Source organism: Cucurbita moschata, unplaced genomic scaffold, assembly GCF_002738365.1.
Source record: "Cucurbita moschata cultivar Rifu unplaced genomic scaffold, Cmos_1.0 Cmo_Scf00033, whole genome shotgun sequence".
NCBI classification, from domain to species: Eukaryota; Viridiplantae; Streptophyta; class Magnoliopsida; order Cucurbitales; family Cucurbitaceae; genus Cucurbita; species Cucurbita moschata.
The window spans coordinates 108,963-130,484 of NW_019268549.1; the positions used below are offsets into that span (position 1 = coordinate 108,963).

At 34.2% G+C, this 21,522-nt stretch overlaps 2 protein-coding genes and 1 long non-coding RNA gene across 3 annotated transcripts; 1 reads left to right on the forward strand and 2 right to left on the reverse strand.

The window, feature by feature from the left end:
- Positions 1-607: 607 nt before the first annotated feature.
- Positions 608-4,434, reverse strand: LOC111430303 (homeobox protein knotted-1-like 7). The gene is made up of 5 exons (XM_023066504.1): positions 3,792-4,434; positions 3,572-3,692; positions 1,242-1,435; positions 1,035-1,166; positions 608-947 (listed from the first exon to the last, which is right to left on the reverse strand). Exons 1-5 carry the CDS (start codon positions 4,086-4,088, stop codon positions 807-809), a joined length of 885 nt encoding a protein of 294 aa, XP_022922272.1. The 5' UTR covers positions 4,089-4,434; the 3' UTR covers positions 608-806.
- On the forward strand, positions 1,658-15,441 carry LOC111430304. The gene is made up of 3 exons (XR_002708313.1): positions 1,658-1,792; positions 6,990-6,992; positions 15,432-15,441. It is a non-coding gene; the product is annotated as an uncharacterized LOC111430304 (long non-coding RNA).
- Positions 7,483-16,667, reverse strand: LOC111430296 (ubiquitin carboxyl-terminal hydrolase MINDY-1-like). Its single transcript, XM_023066492.1, has 12 exons — positions 16,354-16,667; positions 14,611-14,729; positions 14,411-14,517; positions 14,243-14,330; positions 10,983-12,054; positions 10,828-10,882; positions 10,642-10,723; positions 10,403-10,483; positions 10,023-10,127; positions 9,884-9,933; positions 9,253-9,370; positions 7,483-7,862 (listed from the first exon to the last, which is right to left on the reverse strand). The coding sequence occupies exons 1-12, from the start codon at positions 16,529-16,531 to the stop codon at positions 7,779-7,781; spliced, it is 2,139 nt and encodes a 712-aa protein (XP_022922260.1). The 5' UTR covers positions 16,532-16,667; the 3' UTR covers positions 7,483-7,778.
- Between the last annotated feature and the right edge of the window lie 4,855 nt (positions 16,668-21,522).

Sequence of the window (21,522 nt, forward strand, 5' to 3'; positions counted from 1 at the left end):
GCTCATGTATTCCATAAAAAATCATTTTCGTTATCAAAATTCCTATAATTGAATCATTGCCAAGGTTCTAAATAAATAAAAAAAACATTATTATTATTATTATTATTATTATTCATAATTTATTTTCACTCCCTAAATCAAAGAAAATTTTTTGGAAAAAAAATTAAAGATGATTGATATATGTAATAAGTATTATATTTTAACCCATTTTTATCTAATTTAAAATCTTTTTAAGTGTTTAGTCGAAATATTGGAGTAAAATGGGCTGGTTTGAGGCCCATGACAACCATGGAAGCCCATTATTGGCCCGCAAAGCCTCTCCCAAAATATTAATATAACTTCTTTTTCTTTTTTTTTTTAAAAATGGTTCAATTATTAGTTATTATAATTTATTATTTTTAATTCTAAATTAATTCTTAATATATTGTAGCTGTAACAATAAGCCCAAAAAAAAAAAAAAAAAAAAAAAAACTTGAATCATATATACTTATAATTGGTTGAGATTATAAATTTAATTAATTTCATTGTAATTTAAAGAAAATAGTAAATAAATAATATTTTCAGGATAAACCTAATTTCCAAACCATTAATTAAATTATTTATATCCTCAATATTCACTTATTTTTGCTTTTGCATTGAATTTGATGTGTTAAAAAGGAACAATTTACAACCTTAAACAAAAGACATGTTAATCCAATCTCTGTCACAATGTTCTTAATCCTATGTTTCTGTCACTCTTTTTGTCGGAACTTTTTCCCAAAGCTATAAAAATATTTCATATAATTTGATGAAAGTTGTTGTTTTTATTATCTCTTGCGCTTGGACTTCAAGAATGTCACTGACTGAGTGTTGCTGTGCCAGTTTCTCTTCCTTTGGTTGATGAACCAATTGTTTATTTGTTTCAGCTGTAAACCCGTCTCCTCCACCAGCATCGACTTGTCGTCTTCCTGAAAATCGGGAAGACGGGTGACATTGTAAAGATTCGAACTTAGAATTCATCGTTTCGAAACATGTTTTGTTTGTTTAATACTTACAGTTGGGTAAGGCCACTTAGAATGTTGCTGCCACCAGTTCTTCAAAACTGTAGTTGTATCCCCAGGTAGCTTCCCTGCCCTTCTTTTTCTCAATATTTCCTCTCTCACATCTTCAATTCTTGACTTGAAACCCTACAAAAACATGTTCCTCCATTAGTTCTTTGTTTTTGCCTCTTCAATCTCCAATGTAATGGGAAAAAAAGGAACCTGTTTCAGCTCAATCTTTAGTTCTTGTCGAACCCTCTCCATTAACGACCTTTCGGATTCGGTCGGAAGCAGCGGTCCGAACCCCATCATGTCGTGTGCATCAGTGCTAGATTGATCGAGTGAGAAGTCCATTGGAACATCATCGTCGTCATTGTCGGACATTGTTAAACCAGTGCCTTCATCAAGGTTTACTCCTGAAGGAACATGTTAAATTAGCATACGAAGTTGGTAAAAGGCACTTCAACCCTTATATTATCAGTACATGTTTGGTAACAGTAACGGCCCAAATTCATCACCAACAGATATTATCCGCTTTAGTCCCGTTACGTATCACCGTCAACCTTATAATTTTAAAACGCATCTACTAGAGAGAGATTGCTACACCCTTATAAAGAATGCTACGTTCTCCTCTCCAACCGATGTAGGAACTCACAATCCACCCCCATAGAGGCCAGCATCCTCGCTAGCACACCACTCGATGTCTGGCTCTGATTCCATTTGTAACGTCTCAAGCCCATCATTAGCAGATATTGTCTACTTTGACCTATTATGTATCACCGTCAATCTCACGGTTCTAAAACACGTCTATTAGGGAGAGACTTCCGCGTCCTTATAAATAATGTTTCATTTCTCTTCTAATCTCCAATCGATTAAGAATCTCTAGAGGAAGAGAGAAATTGAATCTCCCGCTAAAAAAAGACGACATAAATGCCTAAAAATTTTGAATGATAGTAATAATTTGTTTGACTTGTTTACCCAATGTTGGGCTCTTTTTCTAACCGATCCAAATTTAGCAGACCAAAAAAGCTGCCTAAAGTGTAGCCATTTAGTTAAATACTGTCAGGATGAGCCTCCAATGCCCTTTAGGCGGCATAGGGTCCTTCATATAAAAGCTTGTGTAGGCACTTAAGACCCTACACCACAGCCCTTAGGTCCTCAGCAGCACCCATTGGCAGACACAGTAATGAATAGTTTCTATGTGTTCTACAAAGCAAAATAACTGATCATGAGCTCCATGGAGGTACATAAATTGAGAACCTAGGGACCATTATAGGTGGACAGGTCTAAAACTGGCAAACCTATCAATAAGCAACAGATTACTTTATGATAACATGTGTACTTCCTTTAATCCCCCCAATCAACTGCTTGGATGGCAACACTTACATTAAGCAAATTGTTTGGTTAATCATGTAACTAAAAAGTTCACTCACCAATGAAGACTTTTTAAGCAATAAAACTTATCTTGTTGGGTATATCGATATCCTCGAAAAGGATCCGTTGTGATTAAGGTAATCATGCGGGATGAGTGTAGCTCTTATGGCCTATATATGTTGAGAAATCATATAATGATTGGAGAGTGGAACAAAACATTCTTTATAAGGATGTGTAAATCTTTTTTTAGTAGATGCATTTAAAAAATTTTGAGTGAAAACCCAAAAGGAAAAGCACAAAGAGAACAATATGCGGTGAGCTTGAGCTATTACAAATAGTATCAGAGCTAGACACCGAGCAGTGTGCTAGTGAGGACGCTGACCCCAAGGGAGGTGGATTGTGAGATCCCACATCGGTTGGAGAGGGAAACGAACTATTCCTTATAAGGGTGTGGAAACCTCTCTCTAGACATATTTTAAAACCATGAGGGAGACAACTAGATGTAACTGGCCAAATCAGACAATATCTGATAGAATTAGGCTTGAATGAATTGTTACATATAATATCATAGTCAAACAACTAAGGGGTGTGAGAGCTAGGACTCTGGCCTCTAAGGGGTGGGTTGTGAGATCGCACATTGGTTGGAGAGGGAAACGAAACATTCTTTACAAAAATATGGAAACCTTGGACTATTCCTAGGTACATATACACACAGAATAGGGAGAGGAAAAGGAGTAGCCAGCGAGGTTCATGCACCATCTTTACAAAGCAAAAAGATGAACAAGTATAATAATAGGAAGAATATTAATATTGTATAGAGATGGAACAAATATTGCCAAGGCAAGCAACCTTATCGGTTGGTGTCCTCACCAAACCCAACTACAAACTTGGTATGTCCAAGTAGAACCCTTTTGCACCCACTTCCAAGCCTGCTCTCACAGTGTCCATCATCCTTCAAACCCCAAAACCAAACCCCTATGCCCTTCCCTTTCATATTACTCCTCTTTACTTCCTTACCCCATCTCCCCAAATGCTTCCAAATTCAAACAGGTTCTAAGTTCTAACTTCAATACTATAACACAAAGAATCCATGTCTAAGTTCAAATCATGGGTTTCGCTTCGTTTTTCTTTTTTGGATTTCAAGTGGGTTTTCAAAAGAACAGACATGAACTATATACCTGTTAGAGCTTGTAGAGTACTTTCAATTTCACGGCAGGCCATAACAGCCTCCACTGCGTGAAATCTCACATGCTGTTGAAGCTGATCTTTGAAAGAGAACAAAACGATCATATACTGAGCCTGAACAACAAAAAAAGAATCCATCATAAAATGAAACCCAATTTCAACCCAGAACACAAAACAAGCAAGACTCTCAACCAAATGAAAAAACAAAATCACCAGAAAATTATCGAGTTCCTGGCGGTCATGAGGCGACAAGGAATGAGCATTTTGAAGAGAGGAAGCATAAGAGCGCAAAACATGATGCGATTGAGAAAGCTGAGCATCGATCATCGGAAGCTTATCAATCGGCGTAGCAACACGAAGACAAGCAACATGAGCGGAAAGAAGCTGCTCATAAAGTGGATGAGTAGCAATCTCCGCCTTGAGTTGGGCATTATGAACCCCCTCACCGGAAACCAAAACATCACCGCTAGACGCACCACCATTCATGATTCCCAACCCAGCTTCTTGCATTTCAAACCCCCACAAAACCCGCAGTAGAGTAAAATTAACACAAAAACAGCAGTAATTAGAAAGAACAGAAGCCGCGAGGTGAGATCGATAGTGGAAATTGTTGGGATTCAATTTTGATCGAATTTGATGATGAATAAGAGACAGTTTGTCGTTAATGGAGTGAAATGAAGAAGAAGAAGAGAGAGAAAGAGAGGAGTATATAGGGATCCGAGACAAAACTTTCTGCAACACCTCTGAGAATTTCAGAAAATTGTACAAACAGAGAAAAAGAGGAAGAAGAAGAAGAAGAAGAAGAAGAAGAACAAGAGAGAGAAAGAGAATTTGTTTTGTGTTAGGGCAAAAGGGTCATTGATAACAGAGGCTACCGAATCATTAATTTTTTTTATTTTTTATTTAAATAAATAAATAAATATTTAATTAAAGGAAGATAAAGCTGCTCTTCTCTATGCCCGCACCCTGACACATTTTCCTTTTTCTTTATTAATTTTGATATTTAATTTAATTTAATTAATTAATTAATTATGTTTGGTTGAGCCTTTAGGGAAGATGAGACGTCCAAAGAAAGACCTAAAATTGCCAAACCAATTAAATACTCAATAAGTGTTTATTTTGGTTTTTTTTTTAAATATTATTGGAGAGTTTTATTTATTTATTTAATTAAAATGACATATTTTTTTTAAAAATAAAATAAATTATTGGTCCGATAAAGAAATGATTGGTATCCACGTCTTTATTCAACCTATCTTTATCGCTTGGTTCGTTTTTTTTCCTAAAAGCTATTATATTTTTACTCAAAATCAGCTAAAAGGAGGGTTGGTTTATAAATGTATATAAAATAATTCGTGAAAAATACACGAAATAAAATAGTTGTGCCTCAATTAAAAAATGGTTGATTTTCGACATCATTTTTTGAGATTAATAGCTAAAGTATTCATATAAAAAAATTAGGTCAGTTAGTGGTTGACATTTTTTTGTCAAGTCAACTCGACTAATTCGAAATAATTCGAAATAGTGTAACAACCTAACTCAACCTAATTTTATTTTTAATATTATTATAAAGATTTAAAAATATTAAGTTTGTAATTAACCGAGTATTTGAAACTTAGGAATATGATAGATAATTGAATTTTTTTAATTAGAAAAATCTAAAAATCAAATTAATTCATGAATAAATTAAAAATTAAGGGAAGGGTTGGTTAGACACAAAACGACTACGTAACAAGCGTTTAGGCGCGAAGTTGGTAGGGCGGGAGGGCCCCACTTCCATCAACTACCGGATAATCAGGTTTCTTGATTTGATGGGATGATACAAGCCGTTGGATTGGCCCCTTTTTTTTCGTTTTTTTTTTTCTCTTAATTTTTTAAAATTATTATTTTAACTTTTTTCGCGATAGTCTGAATGGAGTATTAATTGGGCAAATCGGATGGGATATGTTAGATGTGATGTTTTAGATTAAATAATAATAATTATTATTATATTATAAATATACAATATATTCAAATATATATACATATATAATTTTTTTTTATAATTATTTATTTTTTAACAACTCTTAGACAATATTCTCACCTCCAAAATATATATTTTATTTTAAGTAAAAATAAAAATTTAACTCACAAACACCCTAACAAAAAGATTGAGAATAGAAAATAAATAAAATAAAATTTTTCGTTGTTGCCTTTATTTCTATTTTATTTTAACTCATATGCATTTAAGGAGCATTAATAGTCCAATCTTATCGTTCAATATTGTCTTTTGTCATTGTCTTCAGTCTCGTAATTATAAAATGTGTCTGATAGAAAAAAGTTTCTACTTACTCATCAACTCGCATACATTTCATGTTTATATATGTTATTATTATTATTTGTTAATAAAGCAACAAAACCATTAATTATTACTTACTTAAACCTACTTAACCAATCTTAAGAGAAAAAATTACTTAGAATATTAGTTTTAGACCACTACATAATCTATTAATTATCTAGATACTAAAATAACATAATTATCATAATTTAGTAATTAACGAATTAATGTAATTAATTTTCTTTGTTCTTTAGCTATGTTGCATTAAAATTTAATCTATATGTAATCACCATTTTGAGCCGTCCGATTTCATCGATTGCGTGAAAAAATATATAAAACTTTTGGAAAAAAAAAAAAGAAAAAAGAAAATGGTGGGTGGTGGAGATGGCGGCAAGTAGTGGGTGGGGTCCACTTCTCACAGCTTTTGCTCTTTTGTCGCGTACTCGACATCCCCCGCCCCCACTAGATAGCGACCGTGTGTGTTTCCGTGGTCCCCACTTTTAAAATAAATAAATAAAATGGTAATATTAATTAACAGTAAATAAAGTGGTCAAAATAGGGAGTGGGACCCACACCATGTCTGAGCTTTCGTTTTATTTGTTTCATCGGCTCCCAAATATATATAATATAATACATTTTTTTTTCTTCTTTTTCTTTAATGAATGTTCCAAAGTCAATTCGTTGGTTAAATTAATTGAAAACAATAATTAGCCAATAAAATAGAAGTGGGAGTAAATTATAGCGCTAATTTGGTAGGATAAAGTCAAATCAAACCCTTTTTTTTTTTATTTATATTATTAAGCTGAAAAATATGGTTGAATAATTATATTTTAAAAGTTATTTATAAGCATTAAGAACCTAACCCTCTTCTTCCATTTATTGCTATTTTATTTTTAGTTTATATAGTAATAGTGTTAAGTGTATGGGATTTTATGGGATAAGGAAAGAGAGGACGGCAGCGACATCAATTTGGATGGCGGACCCGGCCTGCGATTACTCTGGGCCTTCTGGCCCAAAGCTTAAAGCTCTTCTGGGCTAGGCTCTGACCCACACAGGGAAAGAAAAGCCTAACATAGAAAATCACATAAATTTTTAAGTGTGTAAAATAGTAAAATAAAATAAATAAATAAAAACTCTTAATGAGGAATATAGGGTTCACAAGGATCATACACATCGCTTAATCAAGAGAAGCAGGCCTATCTATGCTGAGTCAAATGTTAAAAACTAAAAAAAAAAAAAAAAAATTGTAGTTTTTTTAAAACTTGTTTATGTTGGACGAACGAATTTGACCAAGAACTCAAACGTTTCTTTTAGAAAGATGAAAATAATAGAACAAAGTCCAAGAAGAAATACACATAAATTTCAAAAAACAGAAAACTAAAAAACAAAAACAACAGCCTTAATATTGCTAGTTTCAGCAAAAAATTGAGGAAGAACCTGATGAGTGGTTCGCCCATAAATTAGTCTAAAGAGGACAATATCGGTTAGCGGTGGCCTTGGGTTGAACCCTTAAAAGAGTAAACATTATATTCCCTGTAATATTGAAATGTAGAACTCTTTCATAGGTGCAATGAAAGAAACAAATAATCATTTATACCACAAAGAGGGAGAGAGTGCGTACTTGGCTTTCCAATTGATGTTTAAGATACATAGCTCTGCGTTTCTTACATATCCTCTGATGTTAATATCCAGAAGAAAAGATATTATGAGCCTACAGAAATGGGGGAATGGGATATATACTCCTTTATATACAAAATGGAAAACTGCATCCATACTGTCGTAAGGAATTAGGTTAGTCAACAGCATGCGGTTCAATTGAGAAGACAACAAACCATTTACAGGGAACAAAATATAAATGATTTCCTACGGAATCTGCAAAGCAAAATTCACATCACACTGCACTTCTCCTTCGATTTCATGTCAGTCCTTGACGAAGAAGATGGCGGGGTTTTGCCACTGGTTCCAGGCACCTGCAAAATGACTCTCAGATACAATTGCTTTTTTTTTTTTTTTTTTTTTTTTTTTTTTTTTTTGAAGTAAATGGGGAAATGGAGATGGAAATGGGGCGGGTTCTACAAAACTTTGAGAAGACCAAAAACCTAAAAAAAACTTCCGAGGAAGAATGTTGCAATATATGGTGCAAGTAGATGCAAGACCTAAACGAAATATGCTTTTTCTTTTTACAAATGAAAAATTAAATAATAGAAAAATAAATTGGATTAGATTGACAATTTCTTTTTGTAAGTTATCTTGTAGAATTTTGGTTGAATTACAAGTTTAGTTCCCAACCTAGTTCAATAGATCCCCTAAACTTCAACAAGTGTATGATATAAATCATTGAACTTTCAATTGTCTAATAAAGTTATCAAACATAAAAAGTATCTAATAGATTTCTCTAATTTTCAACTTCGTCCTTCATTTAAAAAATACTCGTATTTTTTAAAAAGTTATAATATTACCCTTGAGGCCTCCAATTATACAGACATGTGCAACGAAGGGAAAAGGGGGAAATTTACATGATACAGCTGGTTAAGGGGATGAGTGGCTGAGCGCTTACCATAAGGTGGGGACCAAAATGTGGGTTTATGTAGGGATTTGGGAAGCTAGCTAAAGGTACGTGAATTTTGAAGTGGCTGATTGCCTTTTGGGAGGAGAGGAACTGGCTCCCGAATAGCCGGACCCAGGAGTATTTTGTTGTTCTTCATCTTTTCCGTTTTCGAACTGTTAGGCTGATGATATTATACGGTGAACATTGTTGACATTGTTGATTTCCAATAGAACAGTACATTTCTCTCAAGTTCTTTGTTGTTGTGGAGATCAAGGAGTAGAAGTCCTTCAAAATTTTGGATTAAATTTGGGACTTGAAACAGGTTCGGTGGTGTTCAGGTCTCAATTTTCATTCTAGATCACCACCATATGTCTCAATTTTTGTCTACCAATCTAACGGATTTCTACCAATTTCTACTCCAATGGAGGCTTTGAAACATTTATAAAAGGAAAAGAATAATATCGCAACCTTTAAAAGAATAGGGTATTCTTAAAATAAATGGCAAATTTCAAAGGTATTATTTTACAACTTAGCCAACTTAAGAAAGTTAAAGGACTTGATGAAGTTTAAAGTTTAGAGACCAACTAAATATTTCTTAAATTTTAGAGACTTCTTATCCACCAAATTTTGAAAGTTCAACTAAACTTGTAAGATTTTTAATTGGGGGCATGTCTTTTTGCTAGTTTCCTTGAAGATCACAACTATGGAAAGCATAAGTGACCAGGTCCGGATGAAATATGCCATAAAAAATAAAAAATGGATGCTGAGAATCTATGGCATGAAGATAAAGTAGAAGCATAAGCAAACTCTACCTGAGGACCCACAACCAGCGTTGAACTGCCGCCTGAAGATGGCTGCTGCACATTTTGTCGCTGTGGTTGTTGTTCAAACTCCTGCTGTTGCAGGGCTATTGCTAATTGTAGGTCAGAACTGCGACAAGAATGAAGCAAAAATTTTTAATATCAGTATGATCATTCAGCAGTAAGCCCTAGTCTGTAAATCATGAGTCAAATTTCTTAATTAACAACTGACGGGAACTGGCATGTACTTGGAGTATCAAGTGAATTTCTAAAACACTACGGTGAATGTTTTTTCACTGAAAAGAACATTCGGTATTCTTTTTCTTATAAAATTCAATTCCACTTTTAAATACTGGCGAAACTAGAATTTCTAGCTAACCAAACTATTATACAGTTCAGGAATGAAATCACACATAACAAAGATTAGGGGGAGAAAACCATTACTTGATTAGTTCCCTGAAAGATTACGACCATCTAATCCGAAGAAACACAAAAACAAGAAAATATGCACTGAAAGATTATCAGGAAGGGCTACACAAGCAATTTCATATTAAAAAAAAAAAGTTAATACTTCCCTAGCATTAATTCACATGTTTTTGTGAGAAGAGTAAATAATACTACAGGTAACGAGATAGGAAGTTACTTAAAATCCAATCCGGCATGTTTCGCAGCATCAATGCTAGCAAGATAGTCCTGTAGCATGTACAAAATAATCTCAGTAAATTACTGAAGAAAAAAAGGTTGGAGCAGTAAAAAATTGTTCGAATATTTTAAACACAAACCGCTGTGCTTGTCAAAGCATTCTGTTCATCCCAAGATTCATTTGAATGACTTTCTACTTTGAATTCTTTGAAATTGCTCGTCATAAACAAAGTGTCTCCATTTACCTGCAAAATATTTGATGTGACACGTTGGATAGAATAATCAACAAACTGAGTCAAAGTAAGGTTCATTAGTACAATTGCGGGGCCTGATTAGTGTTTGAAATAGCTAAGAGAAATATCAAGGTGAACATGCGAAGGACGTTTTCAAATCATTAAACTATCATTATAGCTTCCATGTCTACTTCGTTTTCATTTAAAATTTATTGTTATTACTATTTTAACGAAGCAAAATGCCCCAAGTTATTTATGCCAGTAGAAAGTTCACTGCGTAGATTTACCTCATTTAGCTTTTCCCACACCAAATCAGGTTGATGAATGTAACCTTGGTCTGTAGCTAAAAGATAAAGCTGGCCATCAAGCTGAAGATGTGATGAGACAAAATTGGTATCGATTGTTCAACTAAAAGTACGGGGTCAGCTAAATGTAAAAGCTGAACCCACCATTTTCATATTAGTAACTGTAAGCCAACAGCCCTAGGAGCCGGAAAAAAAATTATACAATTTAAGTTCTTGCTGACCTTAAACATAGTGCTGAAGTGATTATTACGGAAAAAAACACAAAGCTCACGCTCTTTAAGGCCATCTTGTAAACAGAAAAGGCTGCAAAAGCAATAATAATAACTATGGAGGAACTGTACGATAACAATGTAATTAAACAAAAAAATGCCCAGCAATGAAATTGAGAATGACAAGCAGGAACCAACCCGTAAAAAGTTAACTGACTAGCATTATTCTTCAAAAAATTCCTAATCAGCTCCCCTGATAACAATTAAGAAGAAATTTCTCCCTGGTGAGTATAAGGGCATAAATATAATATTGGTAAGTGGAAGGATCATTAACTGGTATAAATCACTTCCACCTTGTTTTGGACTAATTTCATCCTTTGACGGTGGACTACAGAAATTTACAGAGCTTCCACAACCTTGTTCTGCAATAACTACTTCGCCTTCATATACAGGCTCTCGAACTTCAAGAACTGAACTTCCTGGATCCAATATACATTCCTCTCCTTCATATATGGGCTCGCTACCAACAATTGAATTCAAACCTTCAGGTACATCAATACATTGAGTTTTACCACCTGCTGAATCTGTACGAGTAACAGATGGAGACAGGCCAGAAAGTTCAATTGGGCCTTCCTTATCAACCGGTCTATGGTCAACTGTTTCAAAAGCAGCTGAAAAAGCACTTTTATCGTTCATGTGAGAAATATCCTCAGGACTATCATTCACCAAGGCACCCTCTCTTCCAGAACTGGTGACAGTCTCAGTCAATGTTTCATGATTATCCTTCTCCAGCAAATCAGGGCAAATCTTATGCCCTTCAGACTCAACAGTCCAATCAAGGTGCTTTCCCGCATCAGTCGTCAATGGTGAAGAGCTTACTGGCTCCGTTGCATTGGAAATAGGGGACACATCTTCATCAGTCTTGCTCAATGGAATTTTGCAAGAATCTGCAATGGATGAATCTGACTGCTGGCTAAGATTATTGTCTGCAGCACAGGTGTCTTTTGCTACGGTCTTCACCACAGAATCTATGACTGAAACCTTTTCAGGAGATAGCTCCTCATCCAATTTAGTGGAGTTAGTATCCCCATCAGCGTTGGCAACACCATGATTACTCATTAAGATTGGTGTTTCAGATTCAGACAACTTCAAGGCTCTCAATAACTCTGCCTCTTCTTCAAGATCCCCTTTTCTCATTTGTTGCTCATCAAAGACTGAACGAGGTGATTCATCAAAAGATCGAGCTTTTGAAAGACTTGGAGATGGTACTCCAAGTGTTGCTGTTGTTGCAGCTACAAAATCAATACAGTCATCTTCAGGATTGTTCGTACACTGACCCTCCATGTGTTGTGTTTCCAGAGCAACGAGCTCCTCCATAATAGCGTTGTAGGACTTGGAACCAATTGCATTAGCTGTATCATGATCCTACACGTAGAAAGGACTAGGATGAAACAAATGGCGGCAGGGGGTGCTAAATGAAAAGGTAATCCAAATGGCTGGCTAAAGATAGCAGACTGCTCTACTCCCACTATCAATAAAGTGTCTGAAAAGATTTTCAAAACAAAAAGCTATGGTGGTTCCAAACATGTCTTTGTGCCAACTGCCAACAAGTTCTATGGTGGTTCCAATCAAGAAATAAAAAGCTAGATCGTAGACATGGTGTATCCATCATAGTTCTTTAGTGGTCAAGTTCAGAGAATCCAAGTGACGGAGAACCCTGAAGGCTACCACCAAGCTTCATAATCCCGCATTTCTATTTTTTAAATAGTACCCCCAAAGGCTGATCAATCAAGTAAAGAGAAATGTTGTAGAAAAAAATCTGCTTGCGTAAATTGATTTGCTTGGTAAGAAATCAGAATCAGGGTTTTTTTCTTCTCAAGAGAGTAGTTCTTGTTCTTTAGCTAAAGGCGAGTGATGGACCACTATTTGAAGGAAGAAAGAAATTTGATTAAAAAAAGTACGTTGCAGTGGTTAAAATCTGGAAATGAGAACACTAGCTTTTACCACAGTTTTTTGGCTGTGAAAAAAAAAAGAAAAGAAAGCTCCTGATTTCAGAGCTCCACTCAGCAAATGGTAATTCATTTATGCCTTTTAGTTCAATTGAAACTGAGATTACTAGTTCTTTCTCTTCTGTATACATCAAGCTAGATTCATCCCCCAGTATCTCACTGGAATGTTATTTCAGAAGCAGAAAACAGTTTGTTAATAACTCCTTTCTCTGATGAGGAAATATAAAAAGCTATTAAAGGTCTGGAAAAAATAATTAAATAAAGCCCTGGTTTTTTTATAGATTTACCATTGAATTATTTTCTTTTTTATAACCATGAATGTCCAGACCAGCTTGTGCACATCTCAACAGGACAGCCTCTAATCTTACTGCATTTAGTTTCCATAGTAACTCATATATTGTTCAATCTTAGGTAGGTGGTCACCATGGCTTGAACTCATTCCCTCTAAGCTCTTTATTTTGCATGACCCTTCTTGACCACTAGGTCAACTCAGGGTGGTTACCATTGAATTCTTTATTAAATTATGAAATTTGTTAGAAAGGGAATTTTTCTAGACTTTTCAAGGAATTTTACACCAATGGTCATGTGAAATTTTGTTTAAGAGAGAAATTTATTTGTTCAATTCAGAATAAAAAAGTCCCTTTCTTCGATTAGATACCCTCATCCCATTAATTTAACATCACCGGTTAAGAAGGTCCTACCTAAGGTTACTGCTGAGCATTGCCTTCAATCATATCAGTTTCTTAAAGTGCTTTTATTGAGGTAGGAAAATCTTGGATCCCAAATTAATAGCCAATGAAGTTCTGGAGTACTTATAGGGTTAAGATGCCAAAAGCTTGGATTTCAAAGCCTGACATTGAAAAATGTTTTTATTTTGGTTGATTGGGACTTTCTTAAAGTAATGAAATTAAAGTGTTTCGACACGAAATGGATTCAATGGGTTTGGGGCTACATTCACAATCCTTAATTCTCCATTGAATCTCTGCCATTCTTATATCTTGGTCTACCTTAATCCAAGAAATGCTTCCTTTACATGTTTCTTAATCATCTATAATTTGAATGCTTGTTTTCTTCGACTTGTTGGTTCAAAATTTTCAGCATTTGCAGCTTGCTGTGGATTTTCTCTTTGGATGCCAAAAGTAACATCCTTCAACTTGGTTAGGTCTTTCCTTGCCTTCGCTCTCAATTACTTTGGGTCAATGCAGTCAAAGCTTTGATTTTAGAATTATGGTTGGAGAGACGAGTAATGTTTGTAGATGGATTGTTTTGAGTTAATTCATCTCAAAGCTTCTCCTTGGGGCTCTCTTACCAATTCTTTCATTGGCTTTTCTGTGCAGAGCTTTTGCTTAAATTGGAAGATTTCGTTTACCCTTTGTAACTTTGTTTTCTAATTCTTCTCACTCCTTTTGGATTTTTTTTTTTTTTTTTTTTCATTTCTTCAATTAAAATGTTCCTTTCTCATTAAAAGAAAAAAAAAAAGACATTGATAAAGCCACATGCCTACAACTCAGCAATAGGGATGAAAACCAAAAAAGAGCACAAGAAACTATATAGTATTGTTAATTAAATTTATCTTAGTAATTAGAAAGAAAGTATATAAGAACCTGAGAATCAACAATCCAACCATGATACAGAGGGATATCCAACAAATCAAAAATGGCACATTCTGGAGTGAATTCAAAATCATCAATCCTGCAAGTACAACATTAAACTTAGTTCAGAAAAGGGAGGCAAAAACAAAAAGACTAGGAGAGAATTAACGCCTATACTACCTCCTAAACTTAATATTTACATCTATCCCTGTTGCTAGCCGTGGCAGCAGATCAATGGCATCAGCAATGTTCTGTTGTTGATTCTCAACAAAACCAGCATCTTTGTTCTGTTACCCAACAAGAGACTATCTAAGAACCAAATAAGGCGAAAACGGGGTGGGAGAAAATTTTCATAAAGTATGCAGAAGAAAATTATTTACATCAACATTACTATTTGAATCAATCAACCGTTCAGCAACAAGAGATAACAATTTCTCCTGCGACACTTCTGTTGCATCTGGACCCAAATTTAAGTTGTTCCTCAACAAGAGAACATTACCTGCAACAACCCCAACATGAATAACCAACGATGGACTTTTGCTAGTCTAACAGAAAAGAACGACAAAAGAAGCCAAATAATAATAAAATAAAAGAATCTTTATAGAATGAGTCTCCTTGGTTGCCTGAAACCTGTTCCTTTTAGTTTTCATCAATATTAAGCTAGCTAAAAACATTGAAATTTTCGTAACTATTGCTTCTAATACTTCCAAGAAAATAGCAAAACAACAAAATCCAACATAAAAGAGGTGCACAATATTCTGATAAGCCAGACACCGCATATACAATATTTTAATGCATAATTTATCATTTATGAAAAAAGTTCTTTATTTTTTTAGAGATTCCAGGGTCATTGGGACAGCTCCTTGTTCTCCTGCCAATAAATTCTATAAATGCACGAGTAAAAATTCTTCATTCAGAATGTTTGAACAAAAGAACATTCTATGATGAGATTTGAGAAGACCGTCAATTGGAAGTTCAAAACAGAACATAACGGATTCCAACATCTACCGACCACGGGGTGTTATTAGTTCATTGTTTTGTTTAGTATTAAACTGTTAAGATAGTATTTTTCAGTTTCAACATTGTTATTTGTTACTAGAGTTGTAATTCGTAGTATGTTACACTGAAAGAGCAGTGAGTGGGGTCTTTCCTCAGGCTATAGACATGGCTGCACTGTACATCTCATCATAGTTAATGAGAGAAAGTCTCAATGGCTTTCTCTTCATTTTGTGATTCTTCAACACTGTTAAGAAGCAGTTGGACTGATTTGGATGAAATTAGCAGTAAGAATTTGATAGAACGAGCCTCATTGTGTGTGCATTAGTTTGCAAATGAGCAACCAAGAGAACATTAAGGTATCGAAAATATAAACCATTTGCCCTCAAGTTTATGCCCTTTACATTTCAACTTTAAACACTTTGAAATCATAGTAAGTTCTGAGCGAATTCCAATATTTGTATGTACAGATAATAAAAATCTAATCTACAATGGTAAGTTTTCATATGGTATCCTGAGGTCTTAATTTCAAAGTGAAGCTAATAACAAATCTAGCCTTACTAGATTGCTATTTCTGATGAATCAAAAATATAGATTATATCTTCTCAAAAAATGCTCATGTTCTTTCGCTTCCATTATAACATTAAAAACAAATCCCAAAATACATGAATTAATGCCTATCAGGGAAGGGGAAGAGAGTAAGAGTAATAAACCCTAAAAATGGCTATTATTATTCAATATATAAATAATGAATAAACTAGTAGGCAGAGTGAATGGAATTAAAAGCAATCCTACTATAGGCGAGTGAGTGTTCGATCGTCCCTGAGAAAAACGTGATCTCTAAGACTATTTAGCATTGGAGGAGACGGACTCATTAGAGCACAAGAACATCCAGCGATCAGAAAAGCACAAGGAATGACAGAAGCAGAAGAAAAAGAAAACAAAATCCAATTCCAAATGCAACTGATCCAAGAAAAACCATCCGCCGCAGAACTAAATCAACTCCGGGCATCCAGAAACTTTCACATAAAGCAAGCAAAAATGTCGGGCAGCAGAAAAAGATAGCAATCCAGAAGTGAAACCCTAAGATGCGGAAGGTAAAGAAAGATAGAGAGAGAGATGATTACATATGGCGAGGAGAGGACAAGGGCCATTATCGTTCTGGAGGACAATAGGCGTAGGGCGGCCCAGAAATTGAATGGCTTTGGTCTTATACACGCACTCTTTTTCCTTCTCCTTCACTGGCGATTGCTGCTGTTCCTGTGATTGATTTGGAGGTTCGTCAGAGGAAGAGGGCGACGCCATGGCCGATAATCTCTTAGGAATTGCAGTCCCGTTCGCTCTCACAGTCTTTTACGCCCAGAAATGATAAAAGAAGAACGAAATGTACAATAGATGACAGAAGGATTTCAGATTGTTAATTGCAATGGCCGTGTTGGACGGCAACGACCACCCGGGTTTATTTTTATTATTATTATTATTATTATTATTTAATTTCTTTTTACATTTTCTTATTCTTTCTCCTTTTTCAATAAAAATAAATTTATAACGTGTTAAAAAATAAATTTTGGTTTAACTACACGTTATTGCAAATAAAAAAATTAAGTTGTTACTTTAAAATTTGTAATAAAAAATATTTGCACCAACTGTCCGTAAATGACATGGCATGGGCACGGGAGGGTTAATACCTCGATAACATTCGGATGAATAGATATTCGAAATGTTCTAATGAGATGAACGACACGTAAACCCATTCTCGATGGCATGATCGAGTAAGTTACGATGGCCGACAACACCCCATGACTTGGGATGACGTCGAGACATGAGGATCATGCTAATTGGGATGATGTTGGATGCGACGTTACATTGAGAGACTTTGGTCTCGAGTAGAGGCAAAGTTGAGTCGAATGACTTTGCGTAGTGTAGAGTATTAACCATGCACGTGCGGCTGTGTGTGTGGTCGAATAAGCTTGGATTCTACACAAGTAATGTTCGATTGGCGAAAACAAATCTCGCCTATGGTTTGACAAAATTGCAAAATCAGGCGAAAAATGAATATGAGGCTTGAGTTTCCATTAAGGTTGGTCGTGAGCGTGTCAAGATCACAACTGCACACGGCTCAAAAAGTACAACCGTGACAATTGGTATTAACAAATTTTAAAAATATCCATAAATTTTCAAAAGTAACATCAATACCCTAAAAACAATATTTAAAAGTTTGGAGATAATTTATGAAGTGTAAATAAACGATCTCCATTCTCTCATTACCATGAAAAATGTTGCATTGAGAGACCTTGACTCCGAGTAGAGGCAAGGTTGAGTCTAATAACTTGGCCTAGTGTAGAGGCAAGTCGGTAGTGTCACAGATGATTAAACATGCACGCGCAAGCGGCATATGTGGTCAAATAAACTTAGATTCTGCACGAGCAATGTTCGTTTAGCAAAAACAAATCTCACCTAAGGTTCAACAAAGCTGTAAAATCGGGCAAAAAATGAATATGGGACTTGAGTTCTCCTCAAGGCTAATTGTGAGCGTGTCAAGATCATGACTACGGACAGTTGGTATTAACAAATTTAAAAAGATATCCATAAATTTTCAAAAGTAATATCGATACCTAAAACCAATATTAAAAAGTTTGGAGATAATTTATAAAGGGTATGACTTCCTCTTCAAGCTACATTGGGTCTCGAGTCGTGTTCTAAAATCCGAGTTTTTGTTGTTTTCAAGCTTAATCGGGCCCATTTTTCCGTTGTATTATCTTCGGTATAATTATGTCTTTATCGAACGAAAAAATTCAATTTGTTAATAAAGAAGTATGGATATTCTTATATGGAGTAGGTTAAACGTTATAATTCAAACCCCAACATGCATCCATGATGTAATGTAAATGCGGTATTATTGTAATTTAGTTGAAGTAGGTAGTCCCATTTTTCAACAAATATTTAAAATAAAAAGAGACAAATTTCAAGATTCTCGTGGTATCAGTACAACATAAATCTTAAAATAAAATAAAATATATTCAATTTCTTAATAAGTAACTATTAATTTTATATTTTGGGATTTTAAAAAATAAAATAAAAAATTATAGTGGGTTTAGTGGATAATTTAAAAAATAATAAATTCAATAAAAAAAAAAACAAAACAAAGTTGAAATCTCAATTTAATTTATTAATAAAAATATTGTGTAATTTTTGTATAATATTATTTTTTAATTTTAATTTTTTATTTTTGAAGTCCAAGAGTAGAAAATACGAGGCAGTAATGTGTAATGGTTGAGATATAATATTTAAAATATATATTATTTATGGAATATATCTTAGATATTATATTTTAATGTTCTTTATTTATGATTTGATTTACCATATATTTTATTTTATTCTCAATATTTAATTATTTTATATTTTCTTCCTTTGTACGCATGAGTGGGTAGCTTGTATTCTATTTAACTTTAGGAATATCAATGAGAATACACACCTTCCATCCAATTCTATTTCTCATTTTTAACAGGAATGACGACTAGATTCTAAACTCAACCACTTTTTTTTCGACATGGACGATGACGTCGGAGCTGGAGGTACGGGAAGAGGGAGAAAAGGCATTGGGTGCGTGGGAAGAGAGAGAAGGAGTTTGAGCTTCGCTCAACCGTAATTGATATTCATTTTCTTCGTCTAAATTTGATTTTTTTTAAGTGTCATGTGTCACAGCCACAGTCAGACAATAATTGTGCTACACTTGTTCTAATTTAAAAAGTCATCATATGAACGTATGTCGCAAACAAATTGGACGTATAATTGAGACTCGATCACATTTGAGAGAAAATATTTTAGGAAACTTGAGCGAAAAGTGCATTGAAAACAATGGATAAGAAATCAATATTATAGGTTAAAAGCAAATAAACAACCACATATTTGATAGCATATAACATGGGTAATAAAAATTGACGACTAGCCACATTCCCTATAATACATGATAGCAAGTTAAAAGGAGTTTAGAATGGATATGCGACCATGGACGACACGTTCTAACCAAACATGACCAAGACATTTGAAATGCAGTCACAGATAACACGTCTTGGACAAGTATCACCGTCGCACCGTGCGAGAACTCACCTCAAACAGAGTGAGAGATCTCTGGAGAATAAAGACGGAAGTGGAGAAAGAGCGTTAGCTTAATGAGATTGGAGATGAGAATTATATTTCTTGAACTCGTCCCACTTTTATATATAAATATATATACATCCGAGTAAATAAATAAATATTATTTTTAAGGTTTAAAATATTAACCTTTTTATAATAGAAATTACATTAGAACGAAAAGTAAATAACTATTATTTTAAAATCGAAATGGTTTGAGAATTTGGAAAATAGTTCTAAATTAACTTATTTACGTAATTACCTATAAAAAGAAAAAAGAAAAAAAAAAGCCATGATTTGGGCTAAAAGTGAATGTTGACCCATTTTCTTTTGGCCCAATAAAAATCTGTCGTTGTCTTATTTTTCAAATTTTGCTAAATTCAATAATCAATTTGAGATCAAATTAATTTCAACTTTGAATTCAACGAAATAAAAAATAATTATTAGTAAAAAAAACACAATTTAAGAAAATATAAAACAAAAAAAACATTATCGTTAATGAACACCCTTACTACTAGGATCGAAGGGGTTGGTTGTGACCCATTTAGTTGGTCCTCTAAGGGGTCGAGCAAAGGTTAATTACACGGAACTCGTAAGAGGTTGGTTAAGCCAAGGGACTAACTCCTTAGAAGATTGAGCAAGGCCTAAGCGATCGAGTTTTGAAGGATCAATTGATATTTTATCGTACCAATCACATAGTCATCCATTTGATCAACAACAACATGACCAGAGAAGGATGTTGACAAGCTCTATCTCTCATTACCAAACAAAACGAACTCAATACTAACACATCACAAGTGTCTGGAGTAAGTGTTGTAACAGCTCAAGCCAACTACTATTAAATATTGTTCTTTTTGAGTTTTTTCTTACGGGCTTATCCATAAGGTTTTTTAAAACACGTCTGCTAGAAAAAAAGTTTCCAGACTCTTATAAAGAATGCTTTGTTCCCTTCTACAACCGATGTAGAATCTCACGATCCACTCCTCTTTGAGGCCACCATTAGCACTCGTTTTATGTATAATATATTAAATATAAAATTAAAAATTAAAAATATGGGTAAGAATTCATCCCATTATAATTAAGAATTTTAAGGAGCAGAACAAATTTCTAAATATTCGATTTCTGAAATTTAAACACCAACTTGCTTTATTAAAGTCATAAACTATAAAGTCCAACTTTTTGTTCAGTTTAAAGTGAATGCATATTTAACCTTTTGTTTTGGTACTTTTTCCGTTAAAATTAATAAATTTTCCTTAATGCCAAATAATATTTTAAAAATTATTCCAACCCATTACACGAACATTCAGCTATTAAATAATTAATTTAGATCGTTTCGAATATTTTTCTCTACTTATTATAAACTAAAATATATCGTTTATAATTTTATTTAATTCATTTTATGTGAAGTTATCGAACGATCGTAAGAATTTTTTTTCAATTTTTTACTATTTTTTAATGAGGATATTTAAAATAGTTAAGAAACAATCTTAAACTAAACATTTTATTAAATTTTAAATAAAGTAAAAAAAATAAATATAAAAGATAAGCAAGTAGTTATTAATGTAAATATAATATAAATAAAAAATGTTTATTATTTTTGAGGTTTTTATTTTAAAATTATTTTCATAAATTTTGGAAACTGTTCTCGATATATTCACTTGGGACTAAAAAAAAATATAAATATAAATAAAAAAAAAAGAGACGCACCAATCAATATGGAAGAGCCACGTGACAGAGGACGACGGTGTTCCCGGTAAGTGACGTGGATGAATTTGATTGGTCCAGGTCTGAAGCGAATCGTACGGAACAATAAACCCCCTCAAAAATTTATCGTACGGACAAATATTTGTTTTAAACCCCCAAACCGAAACAGCTTTTACGGTGTCCAACGAGTGCTCCAAATTTTACCTGCAACCCAGAACTACCCAAGTCAATTCCCCAAATTACCCCTCCACCCCGTTTACATTCACCCGTTTAACTGGCAACCGACAGGAATGTTTGCTGTCCTCACACCTCAGCTTCAAACGCCTCCTTTGCCTCTCCAAGGGTCACCGGCCGCAGAGGTTGTCTTTCACTTTAACTACGTGTCACCACGTAAGCTAGTAGCACACTAACCCTCGTGCACCCAAATGTGACGAGCCAAAAAAAAAAAAAAAAAAAAA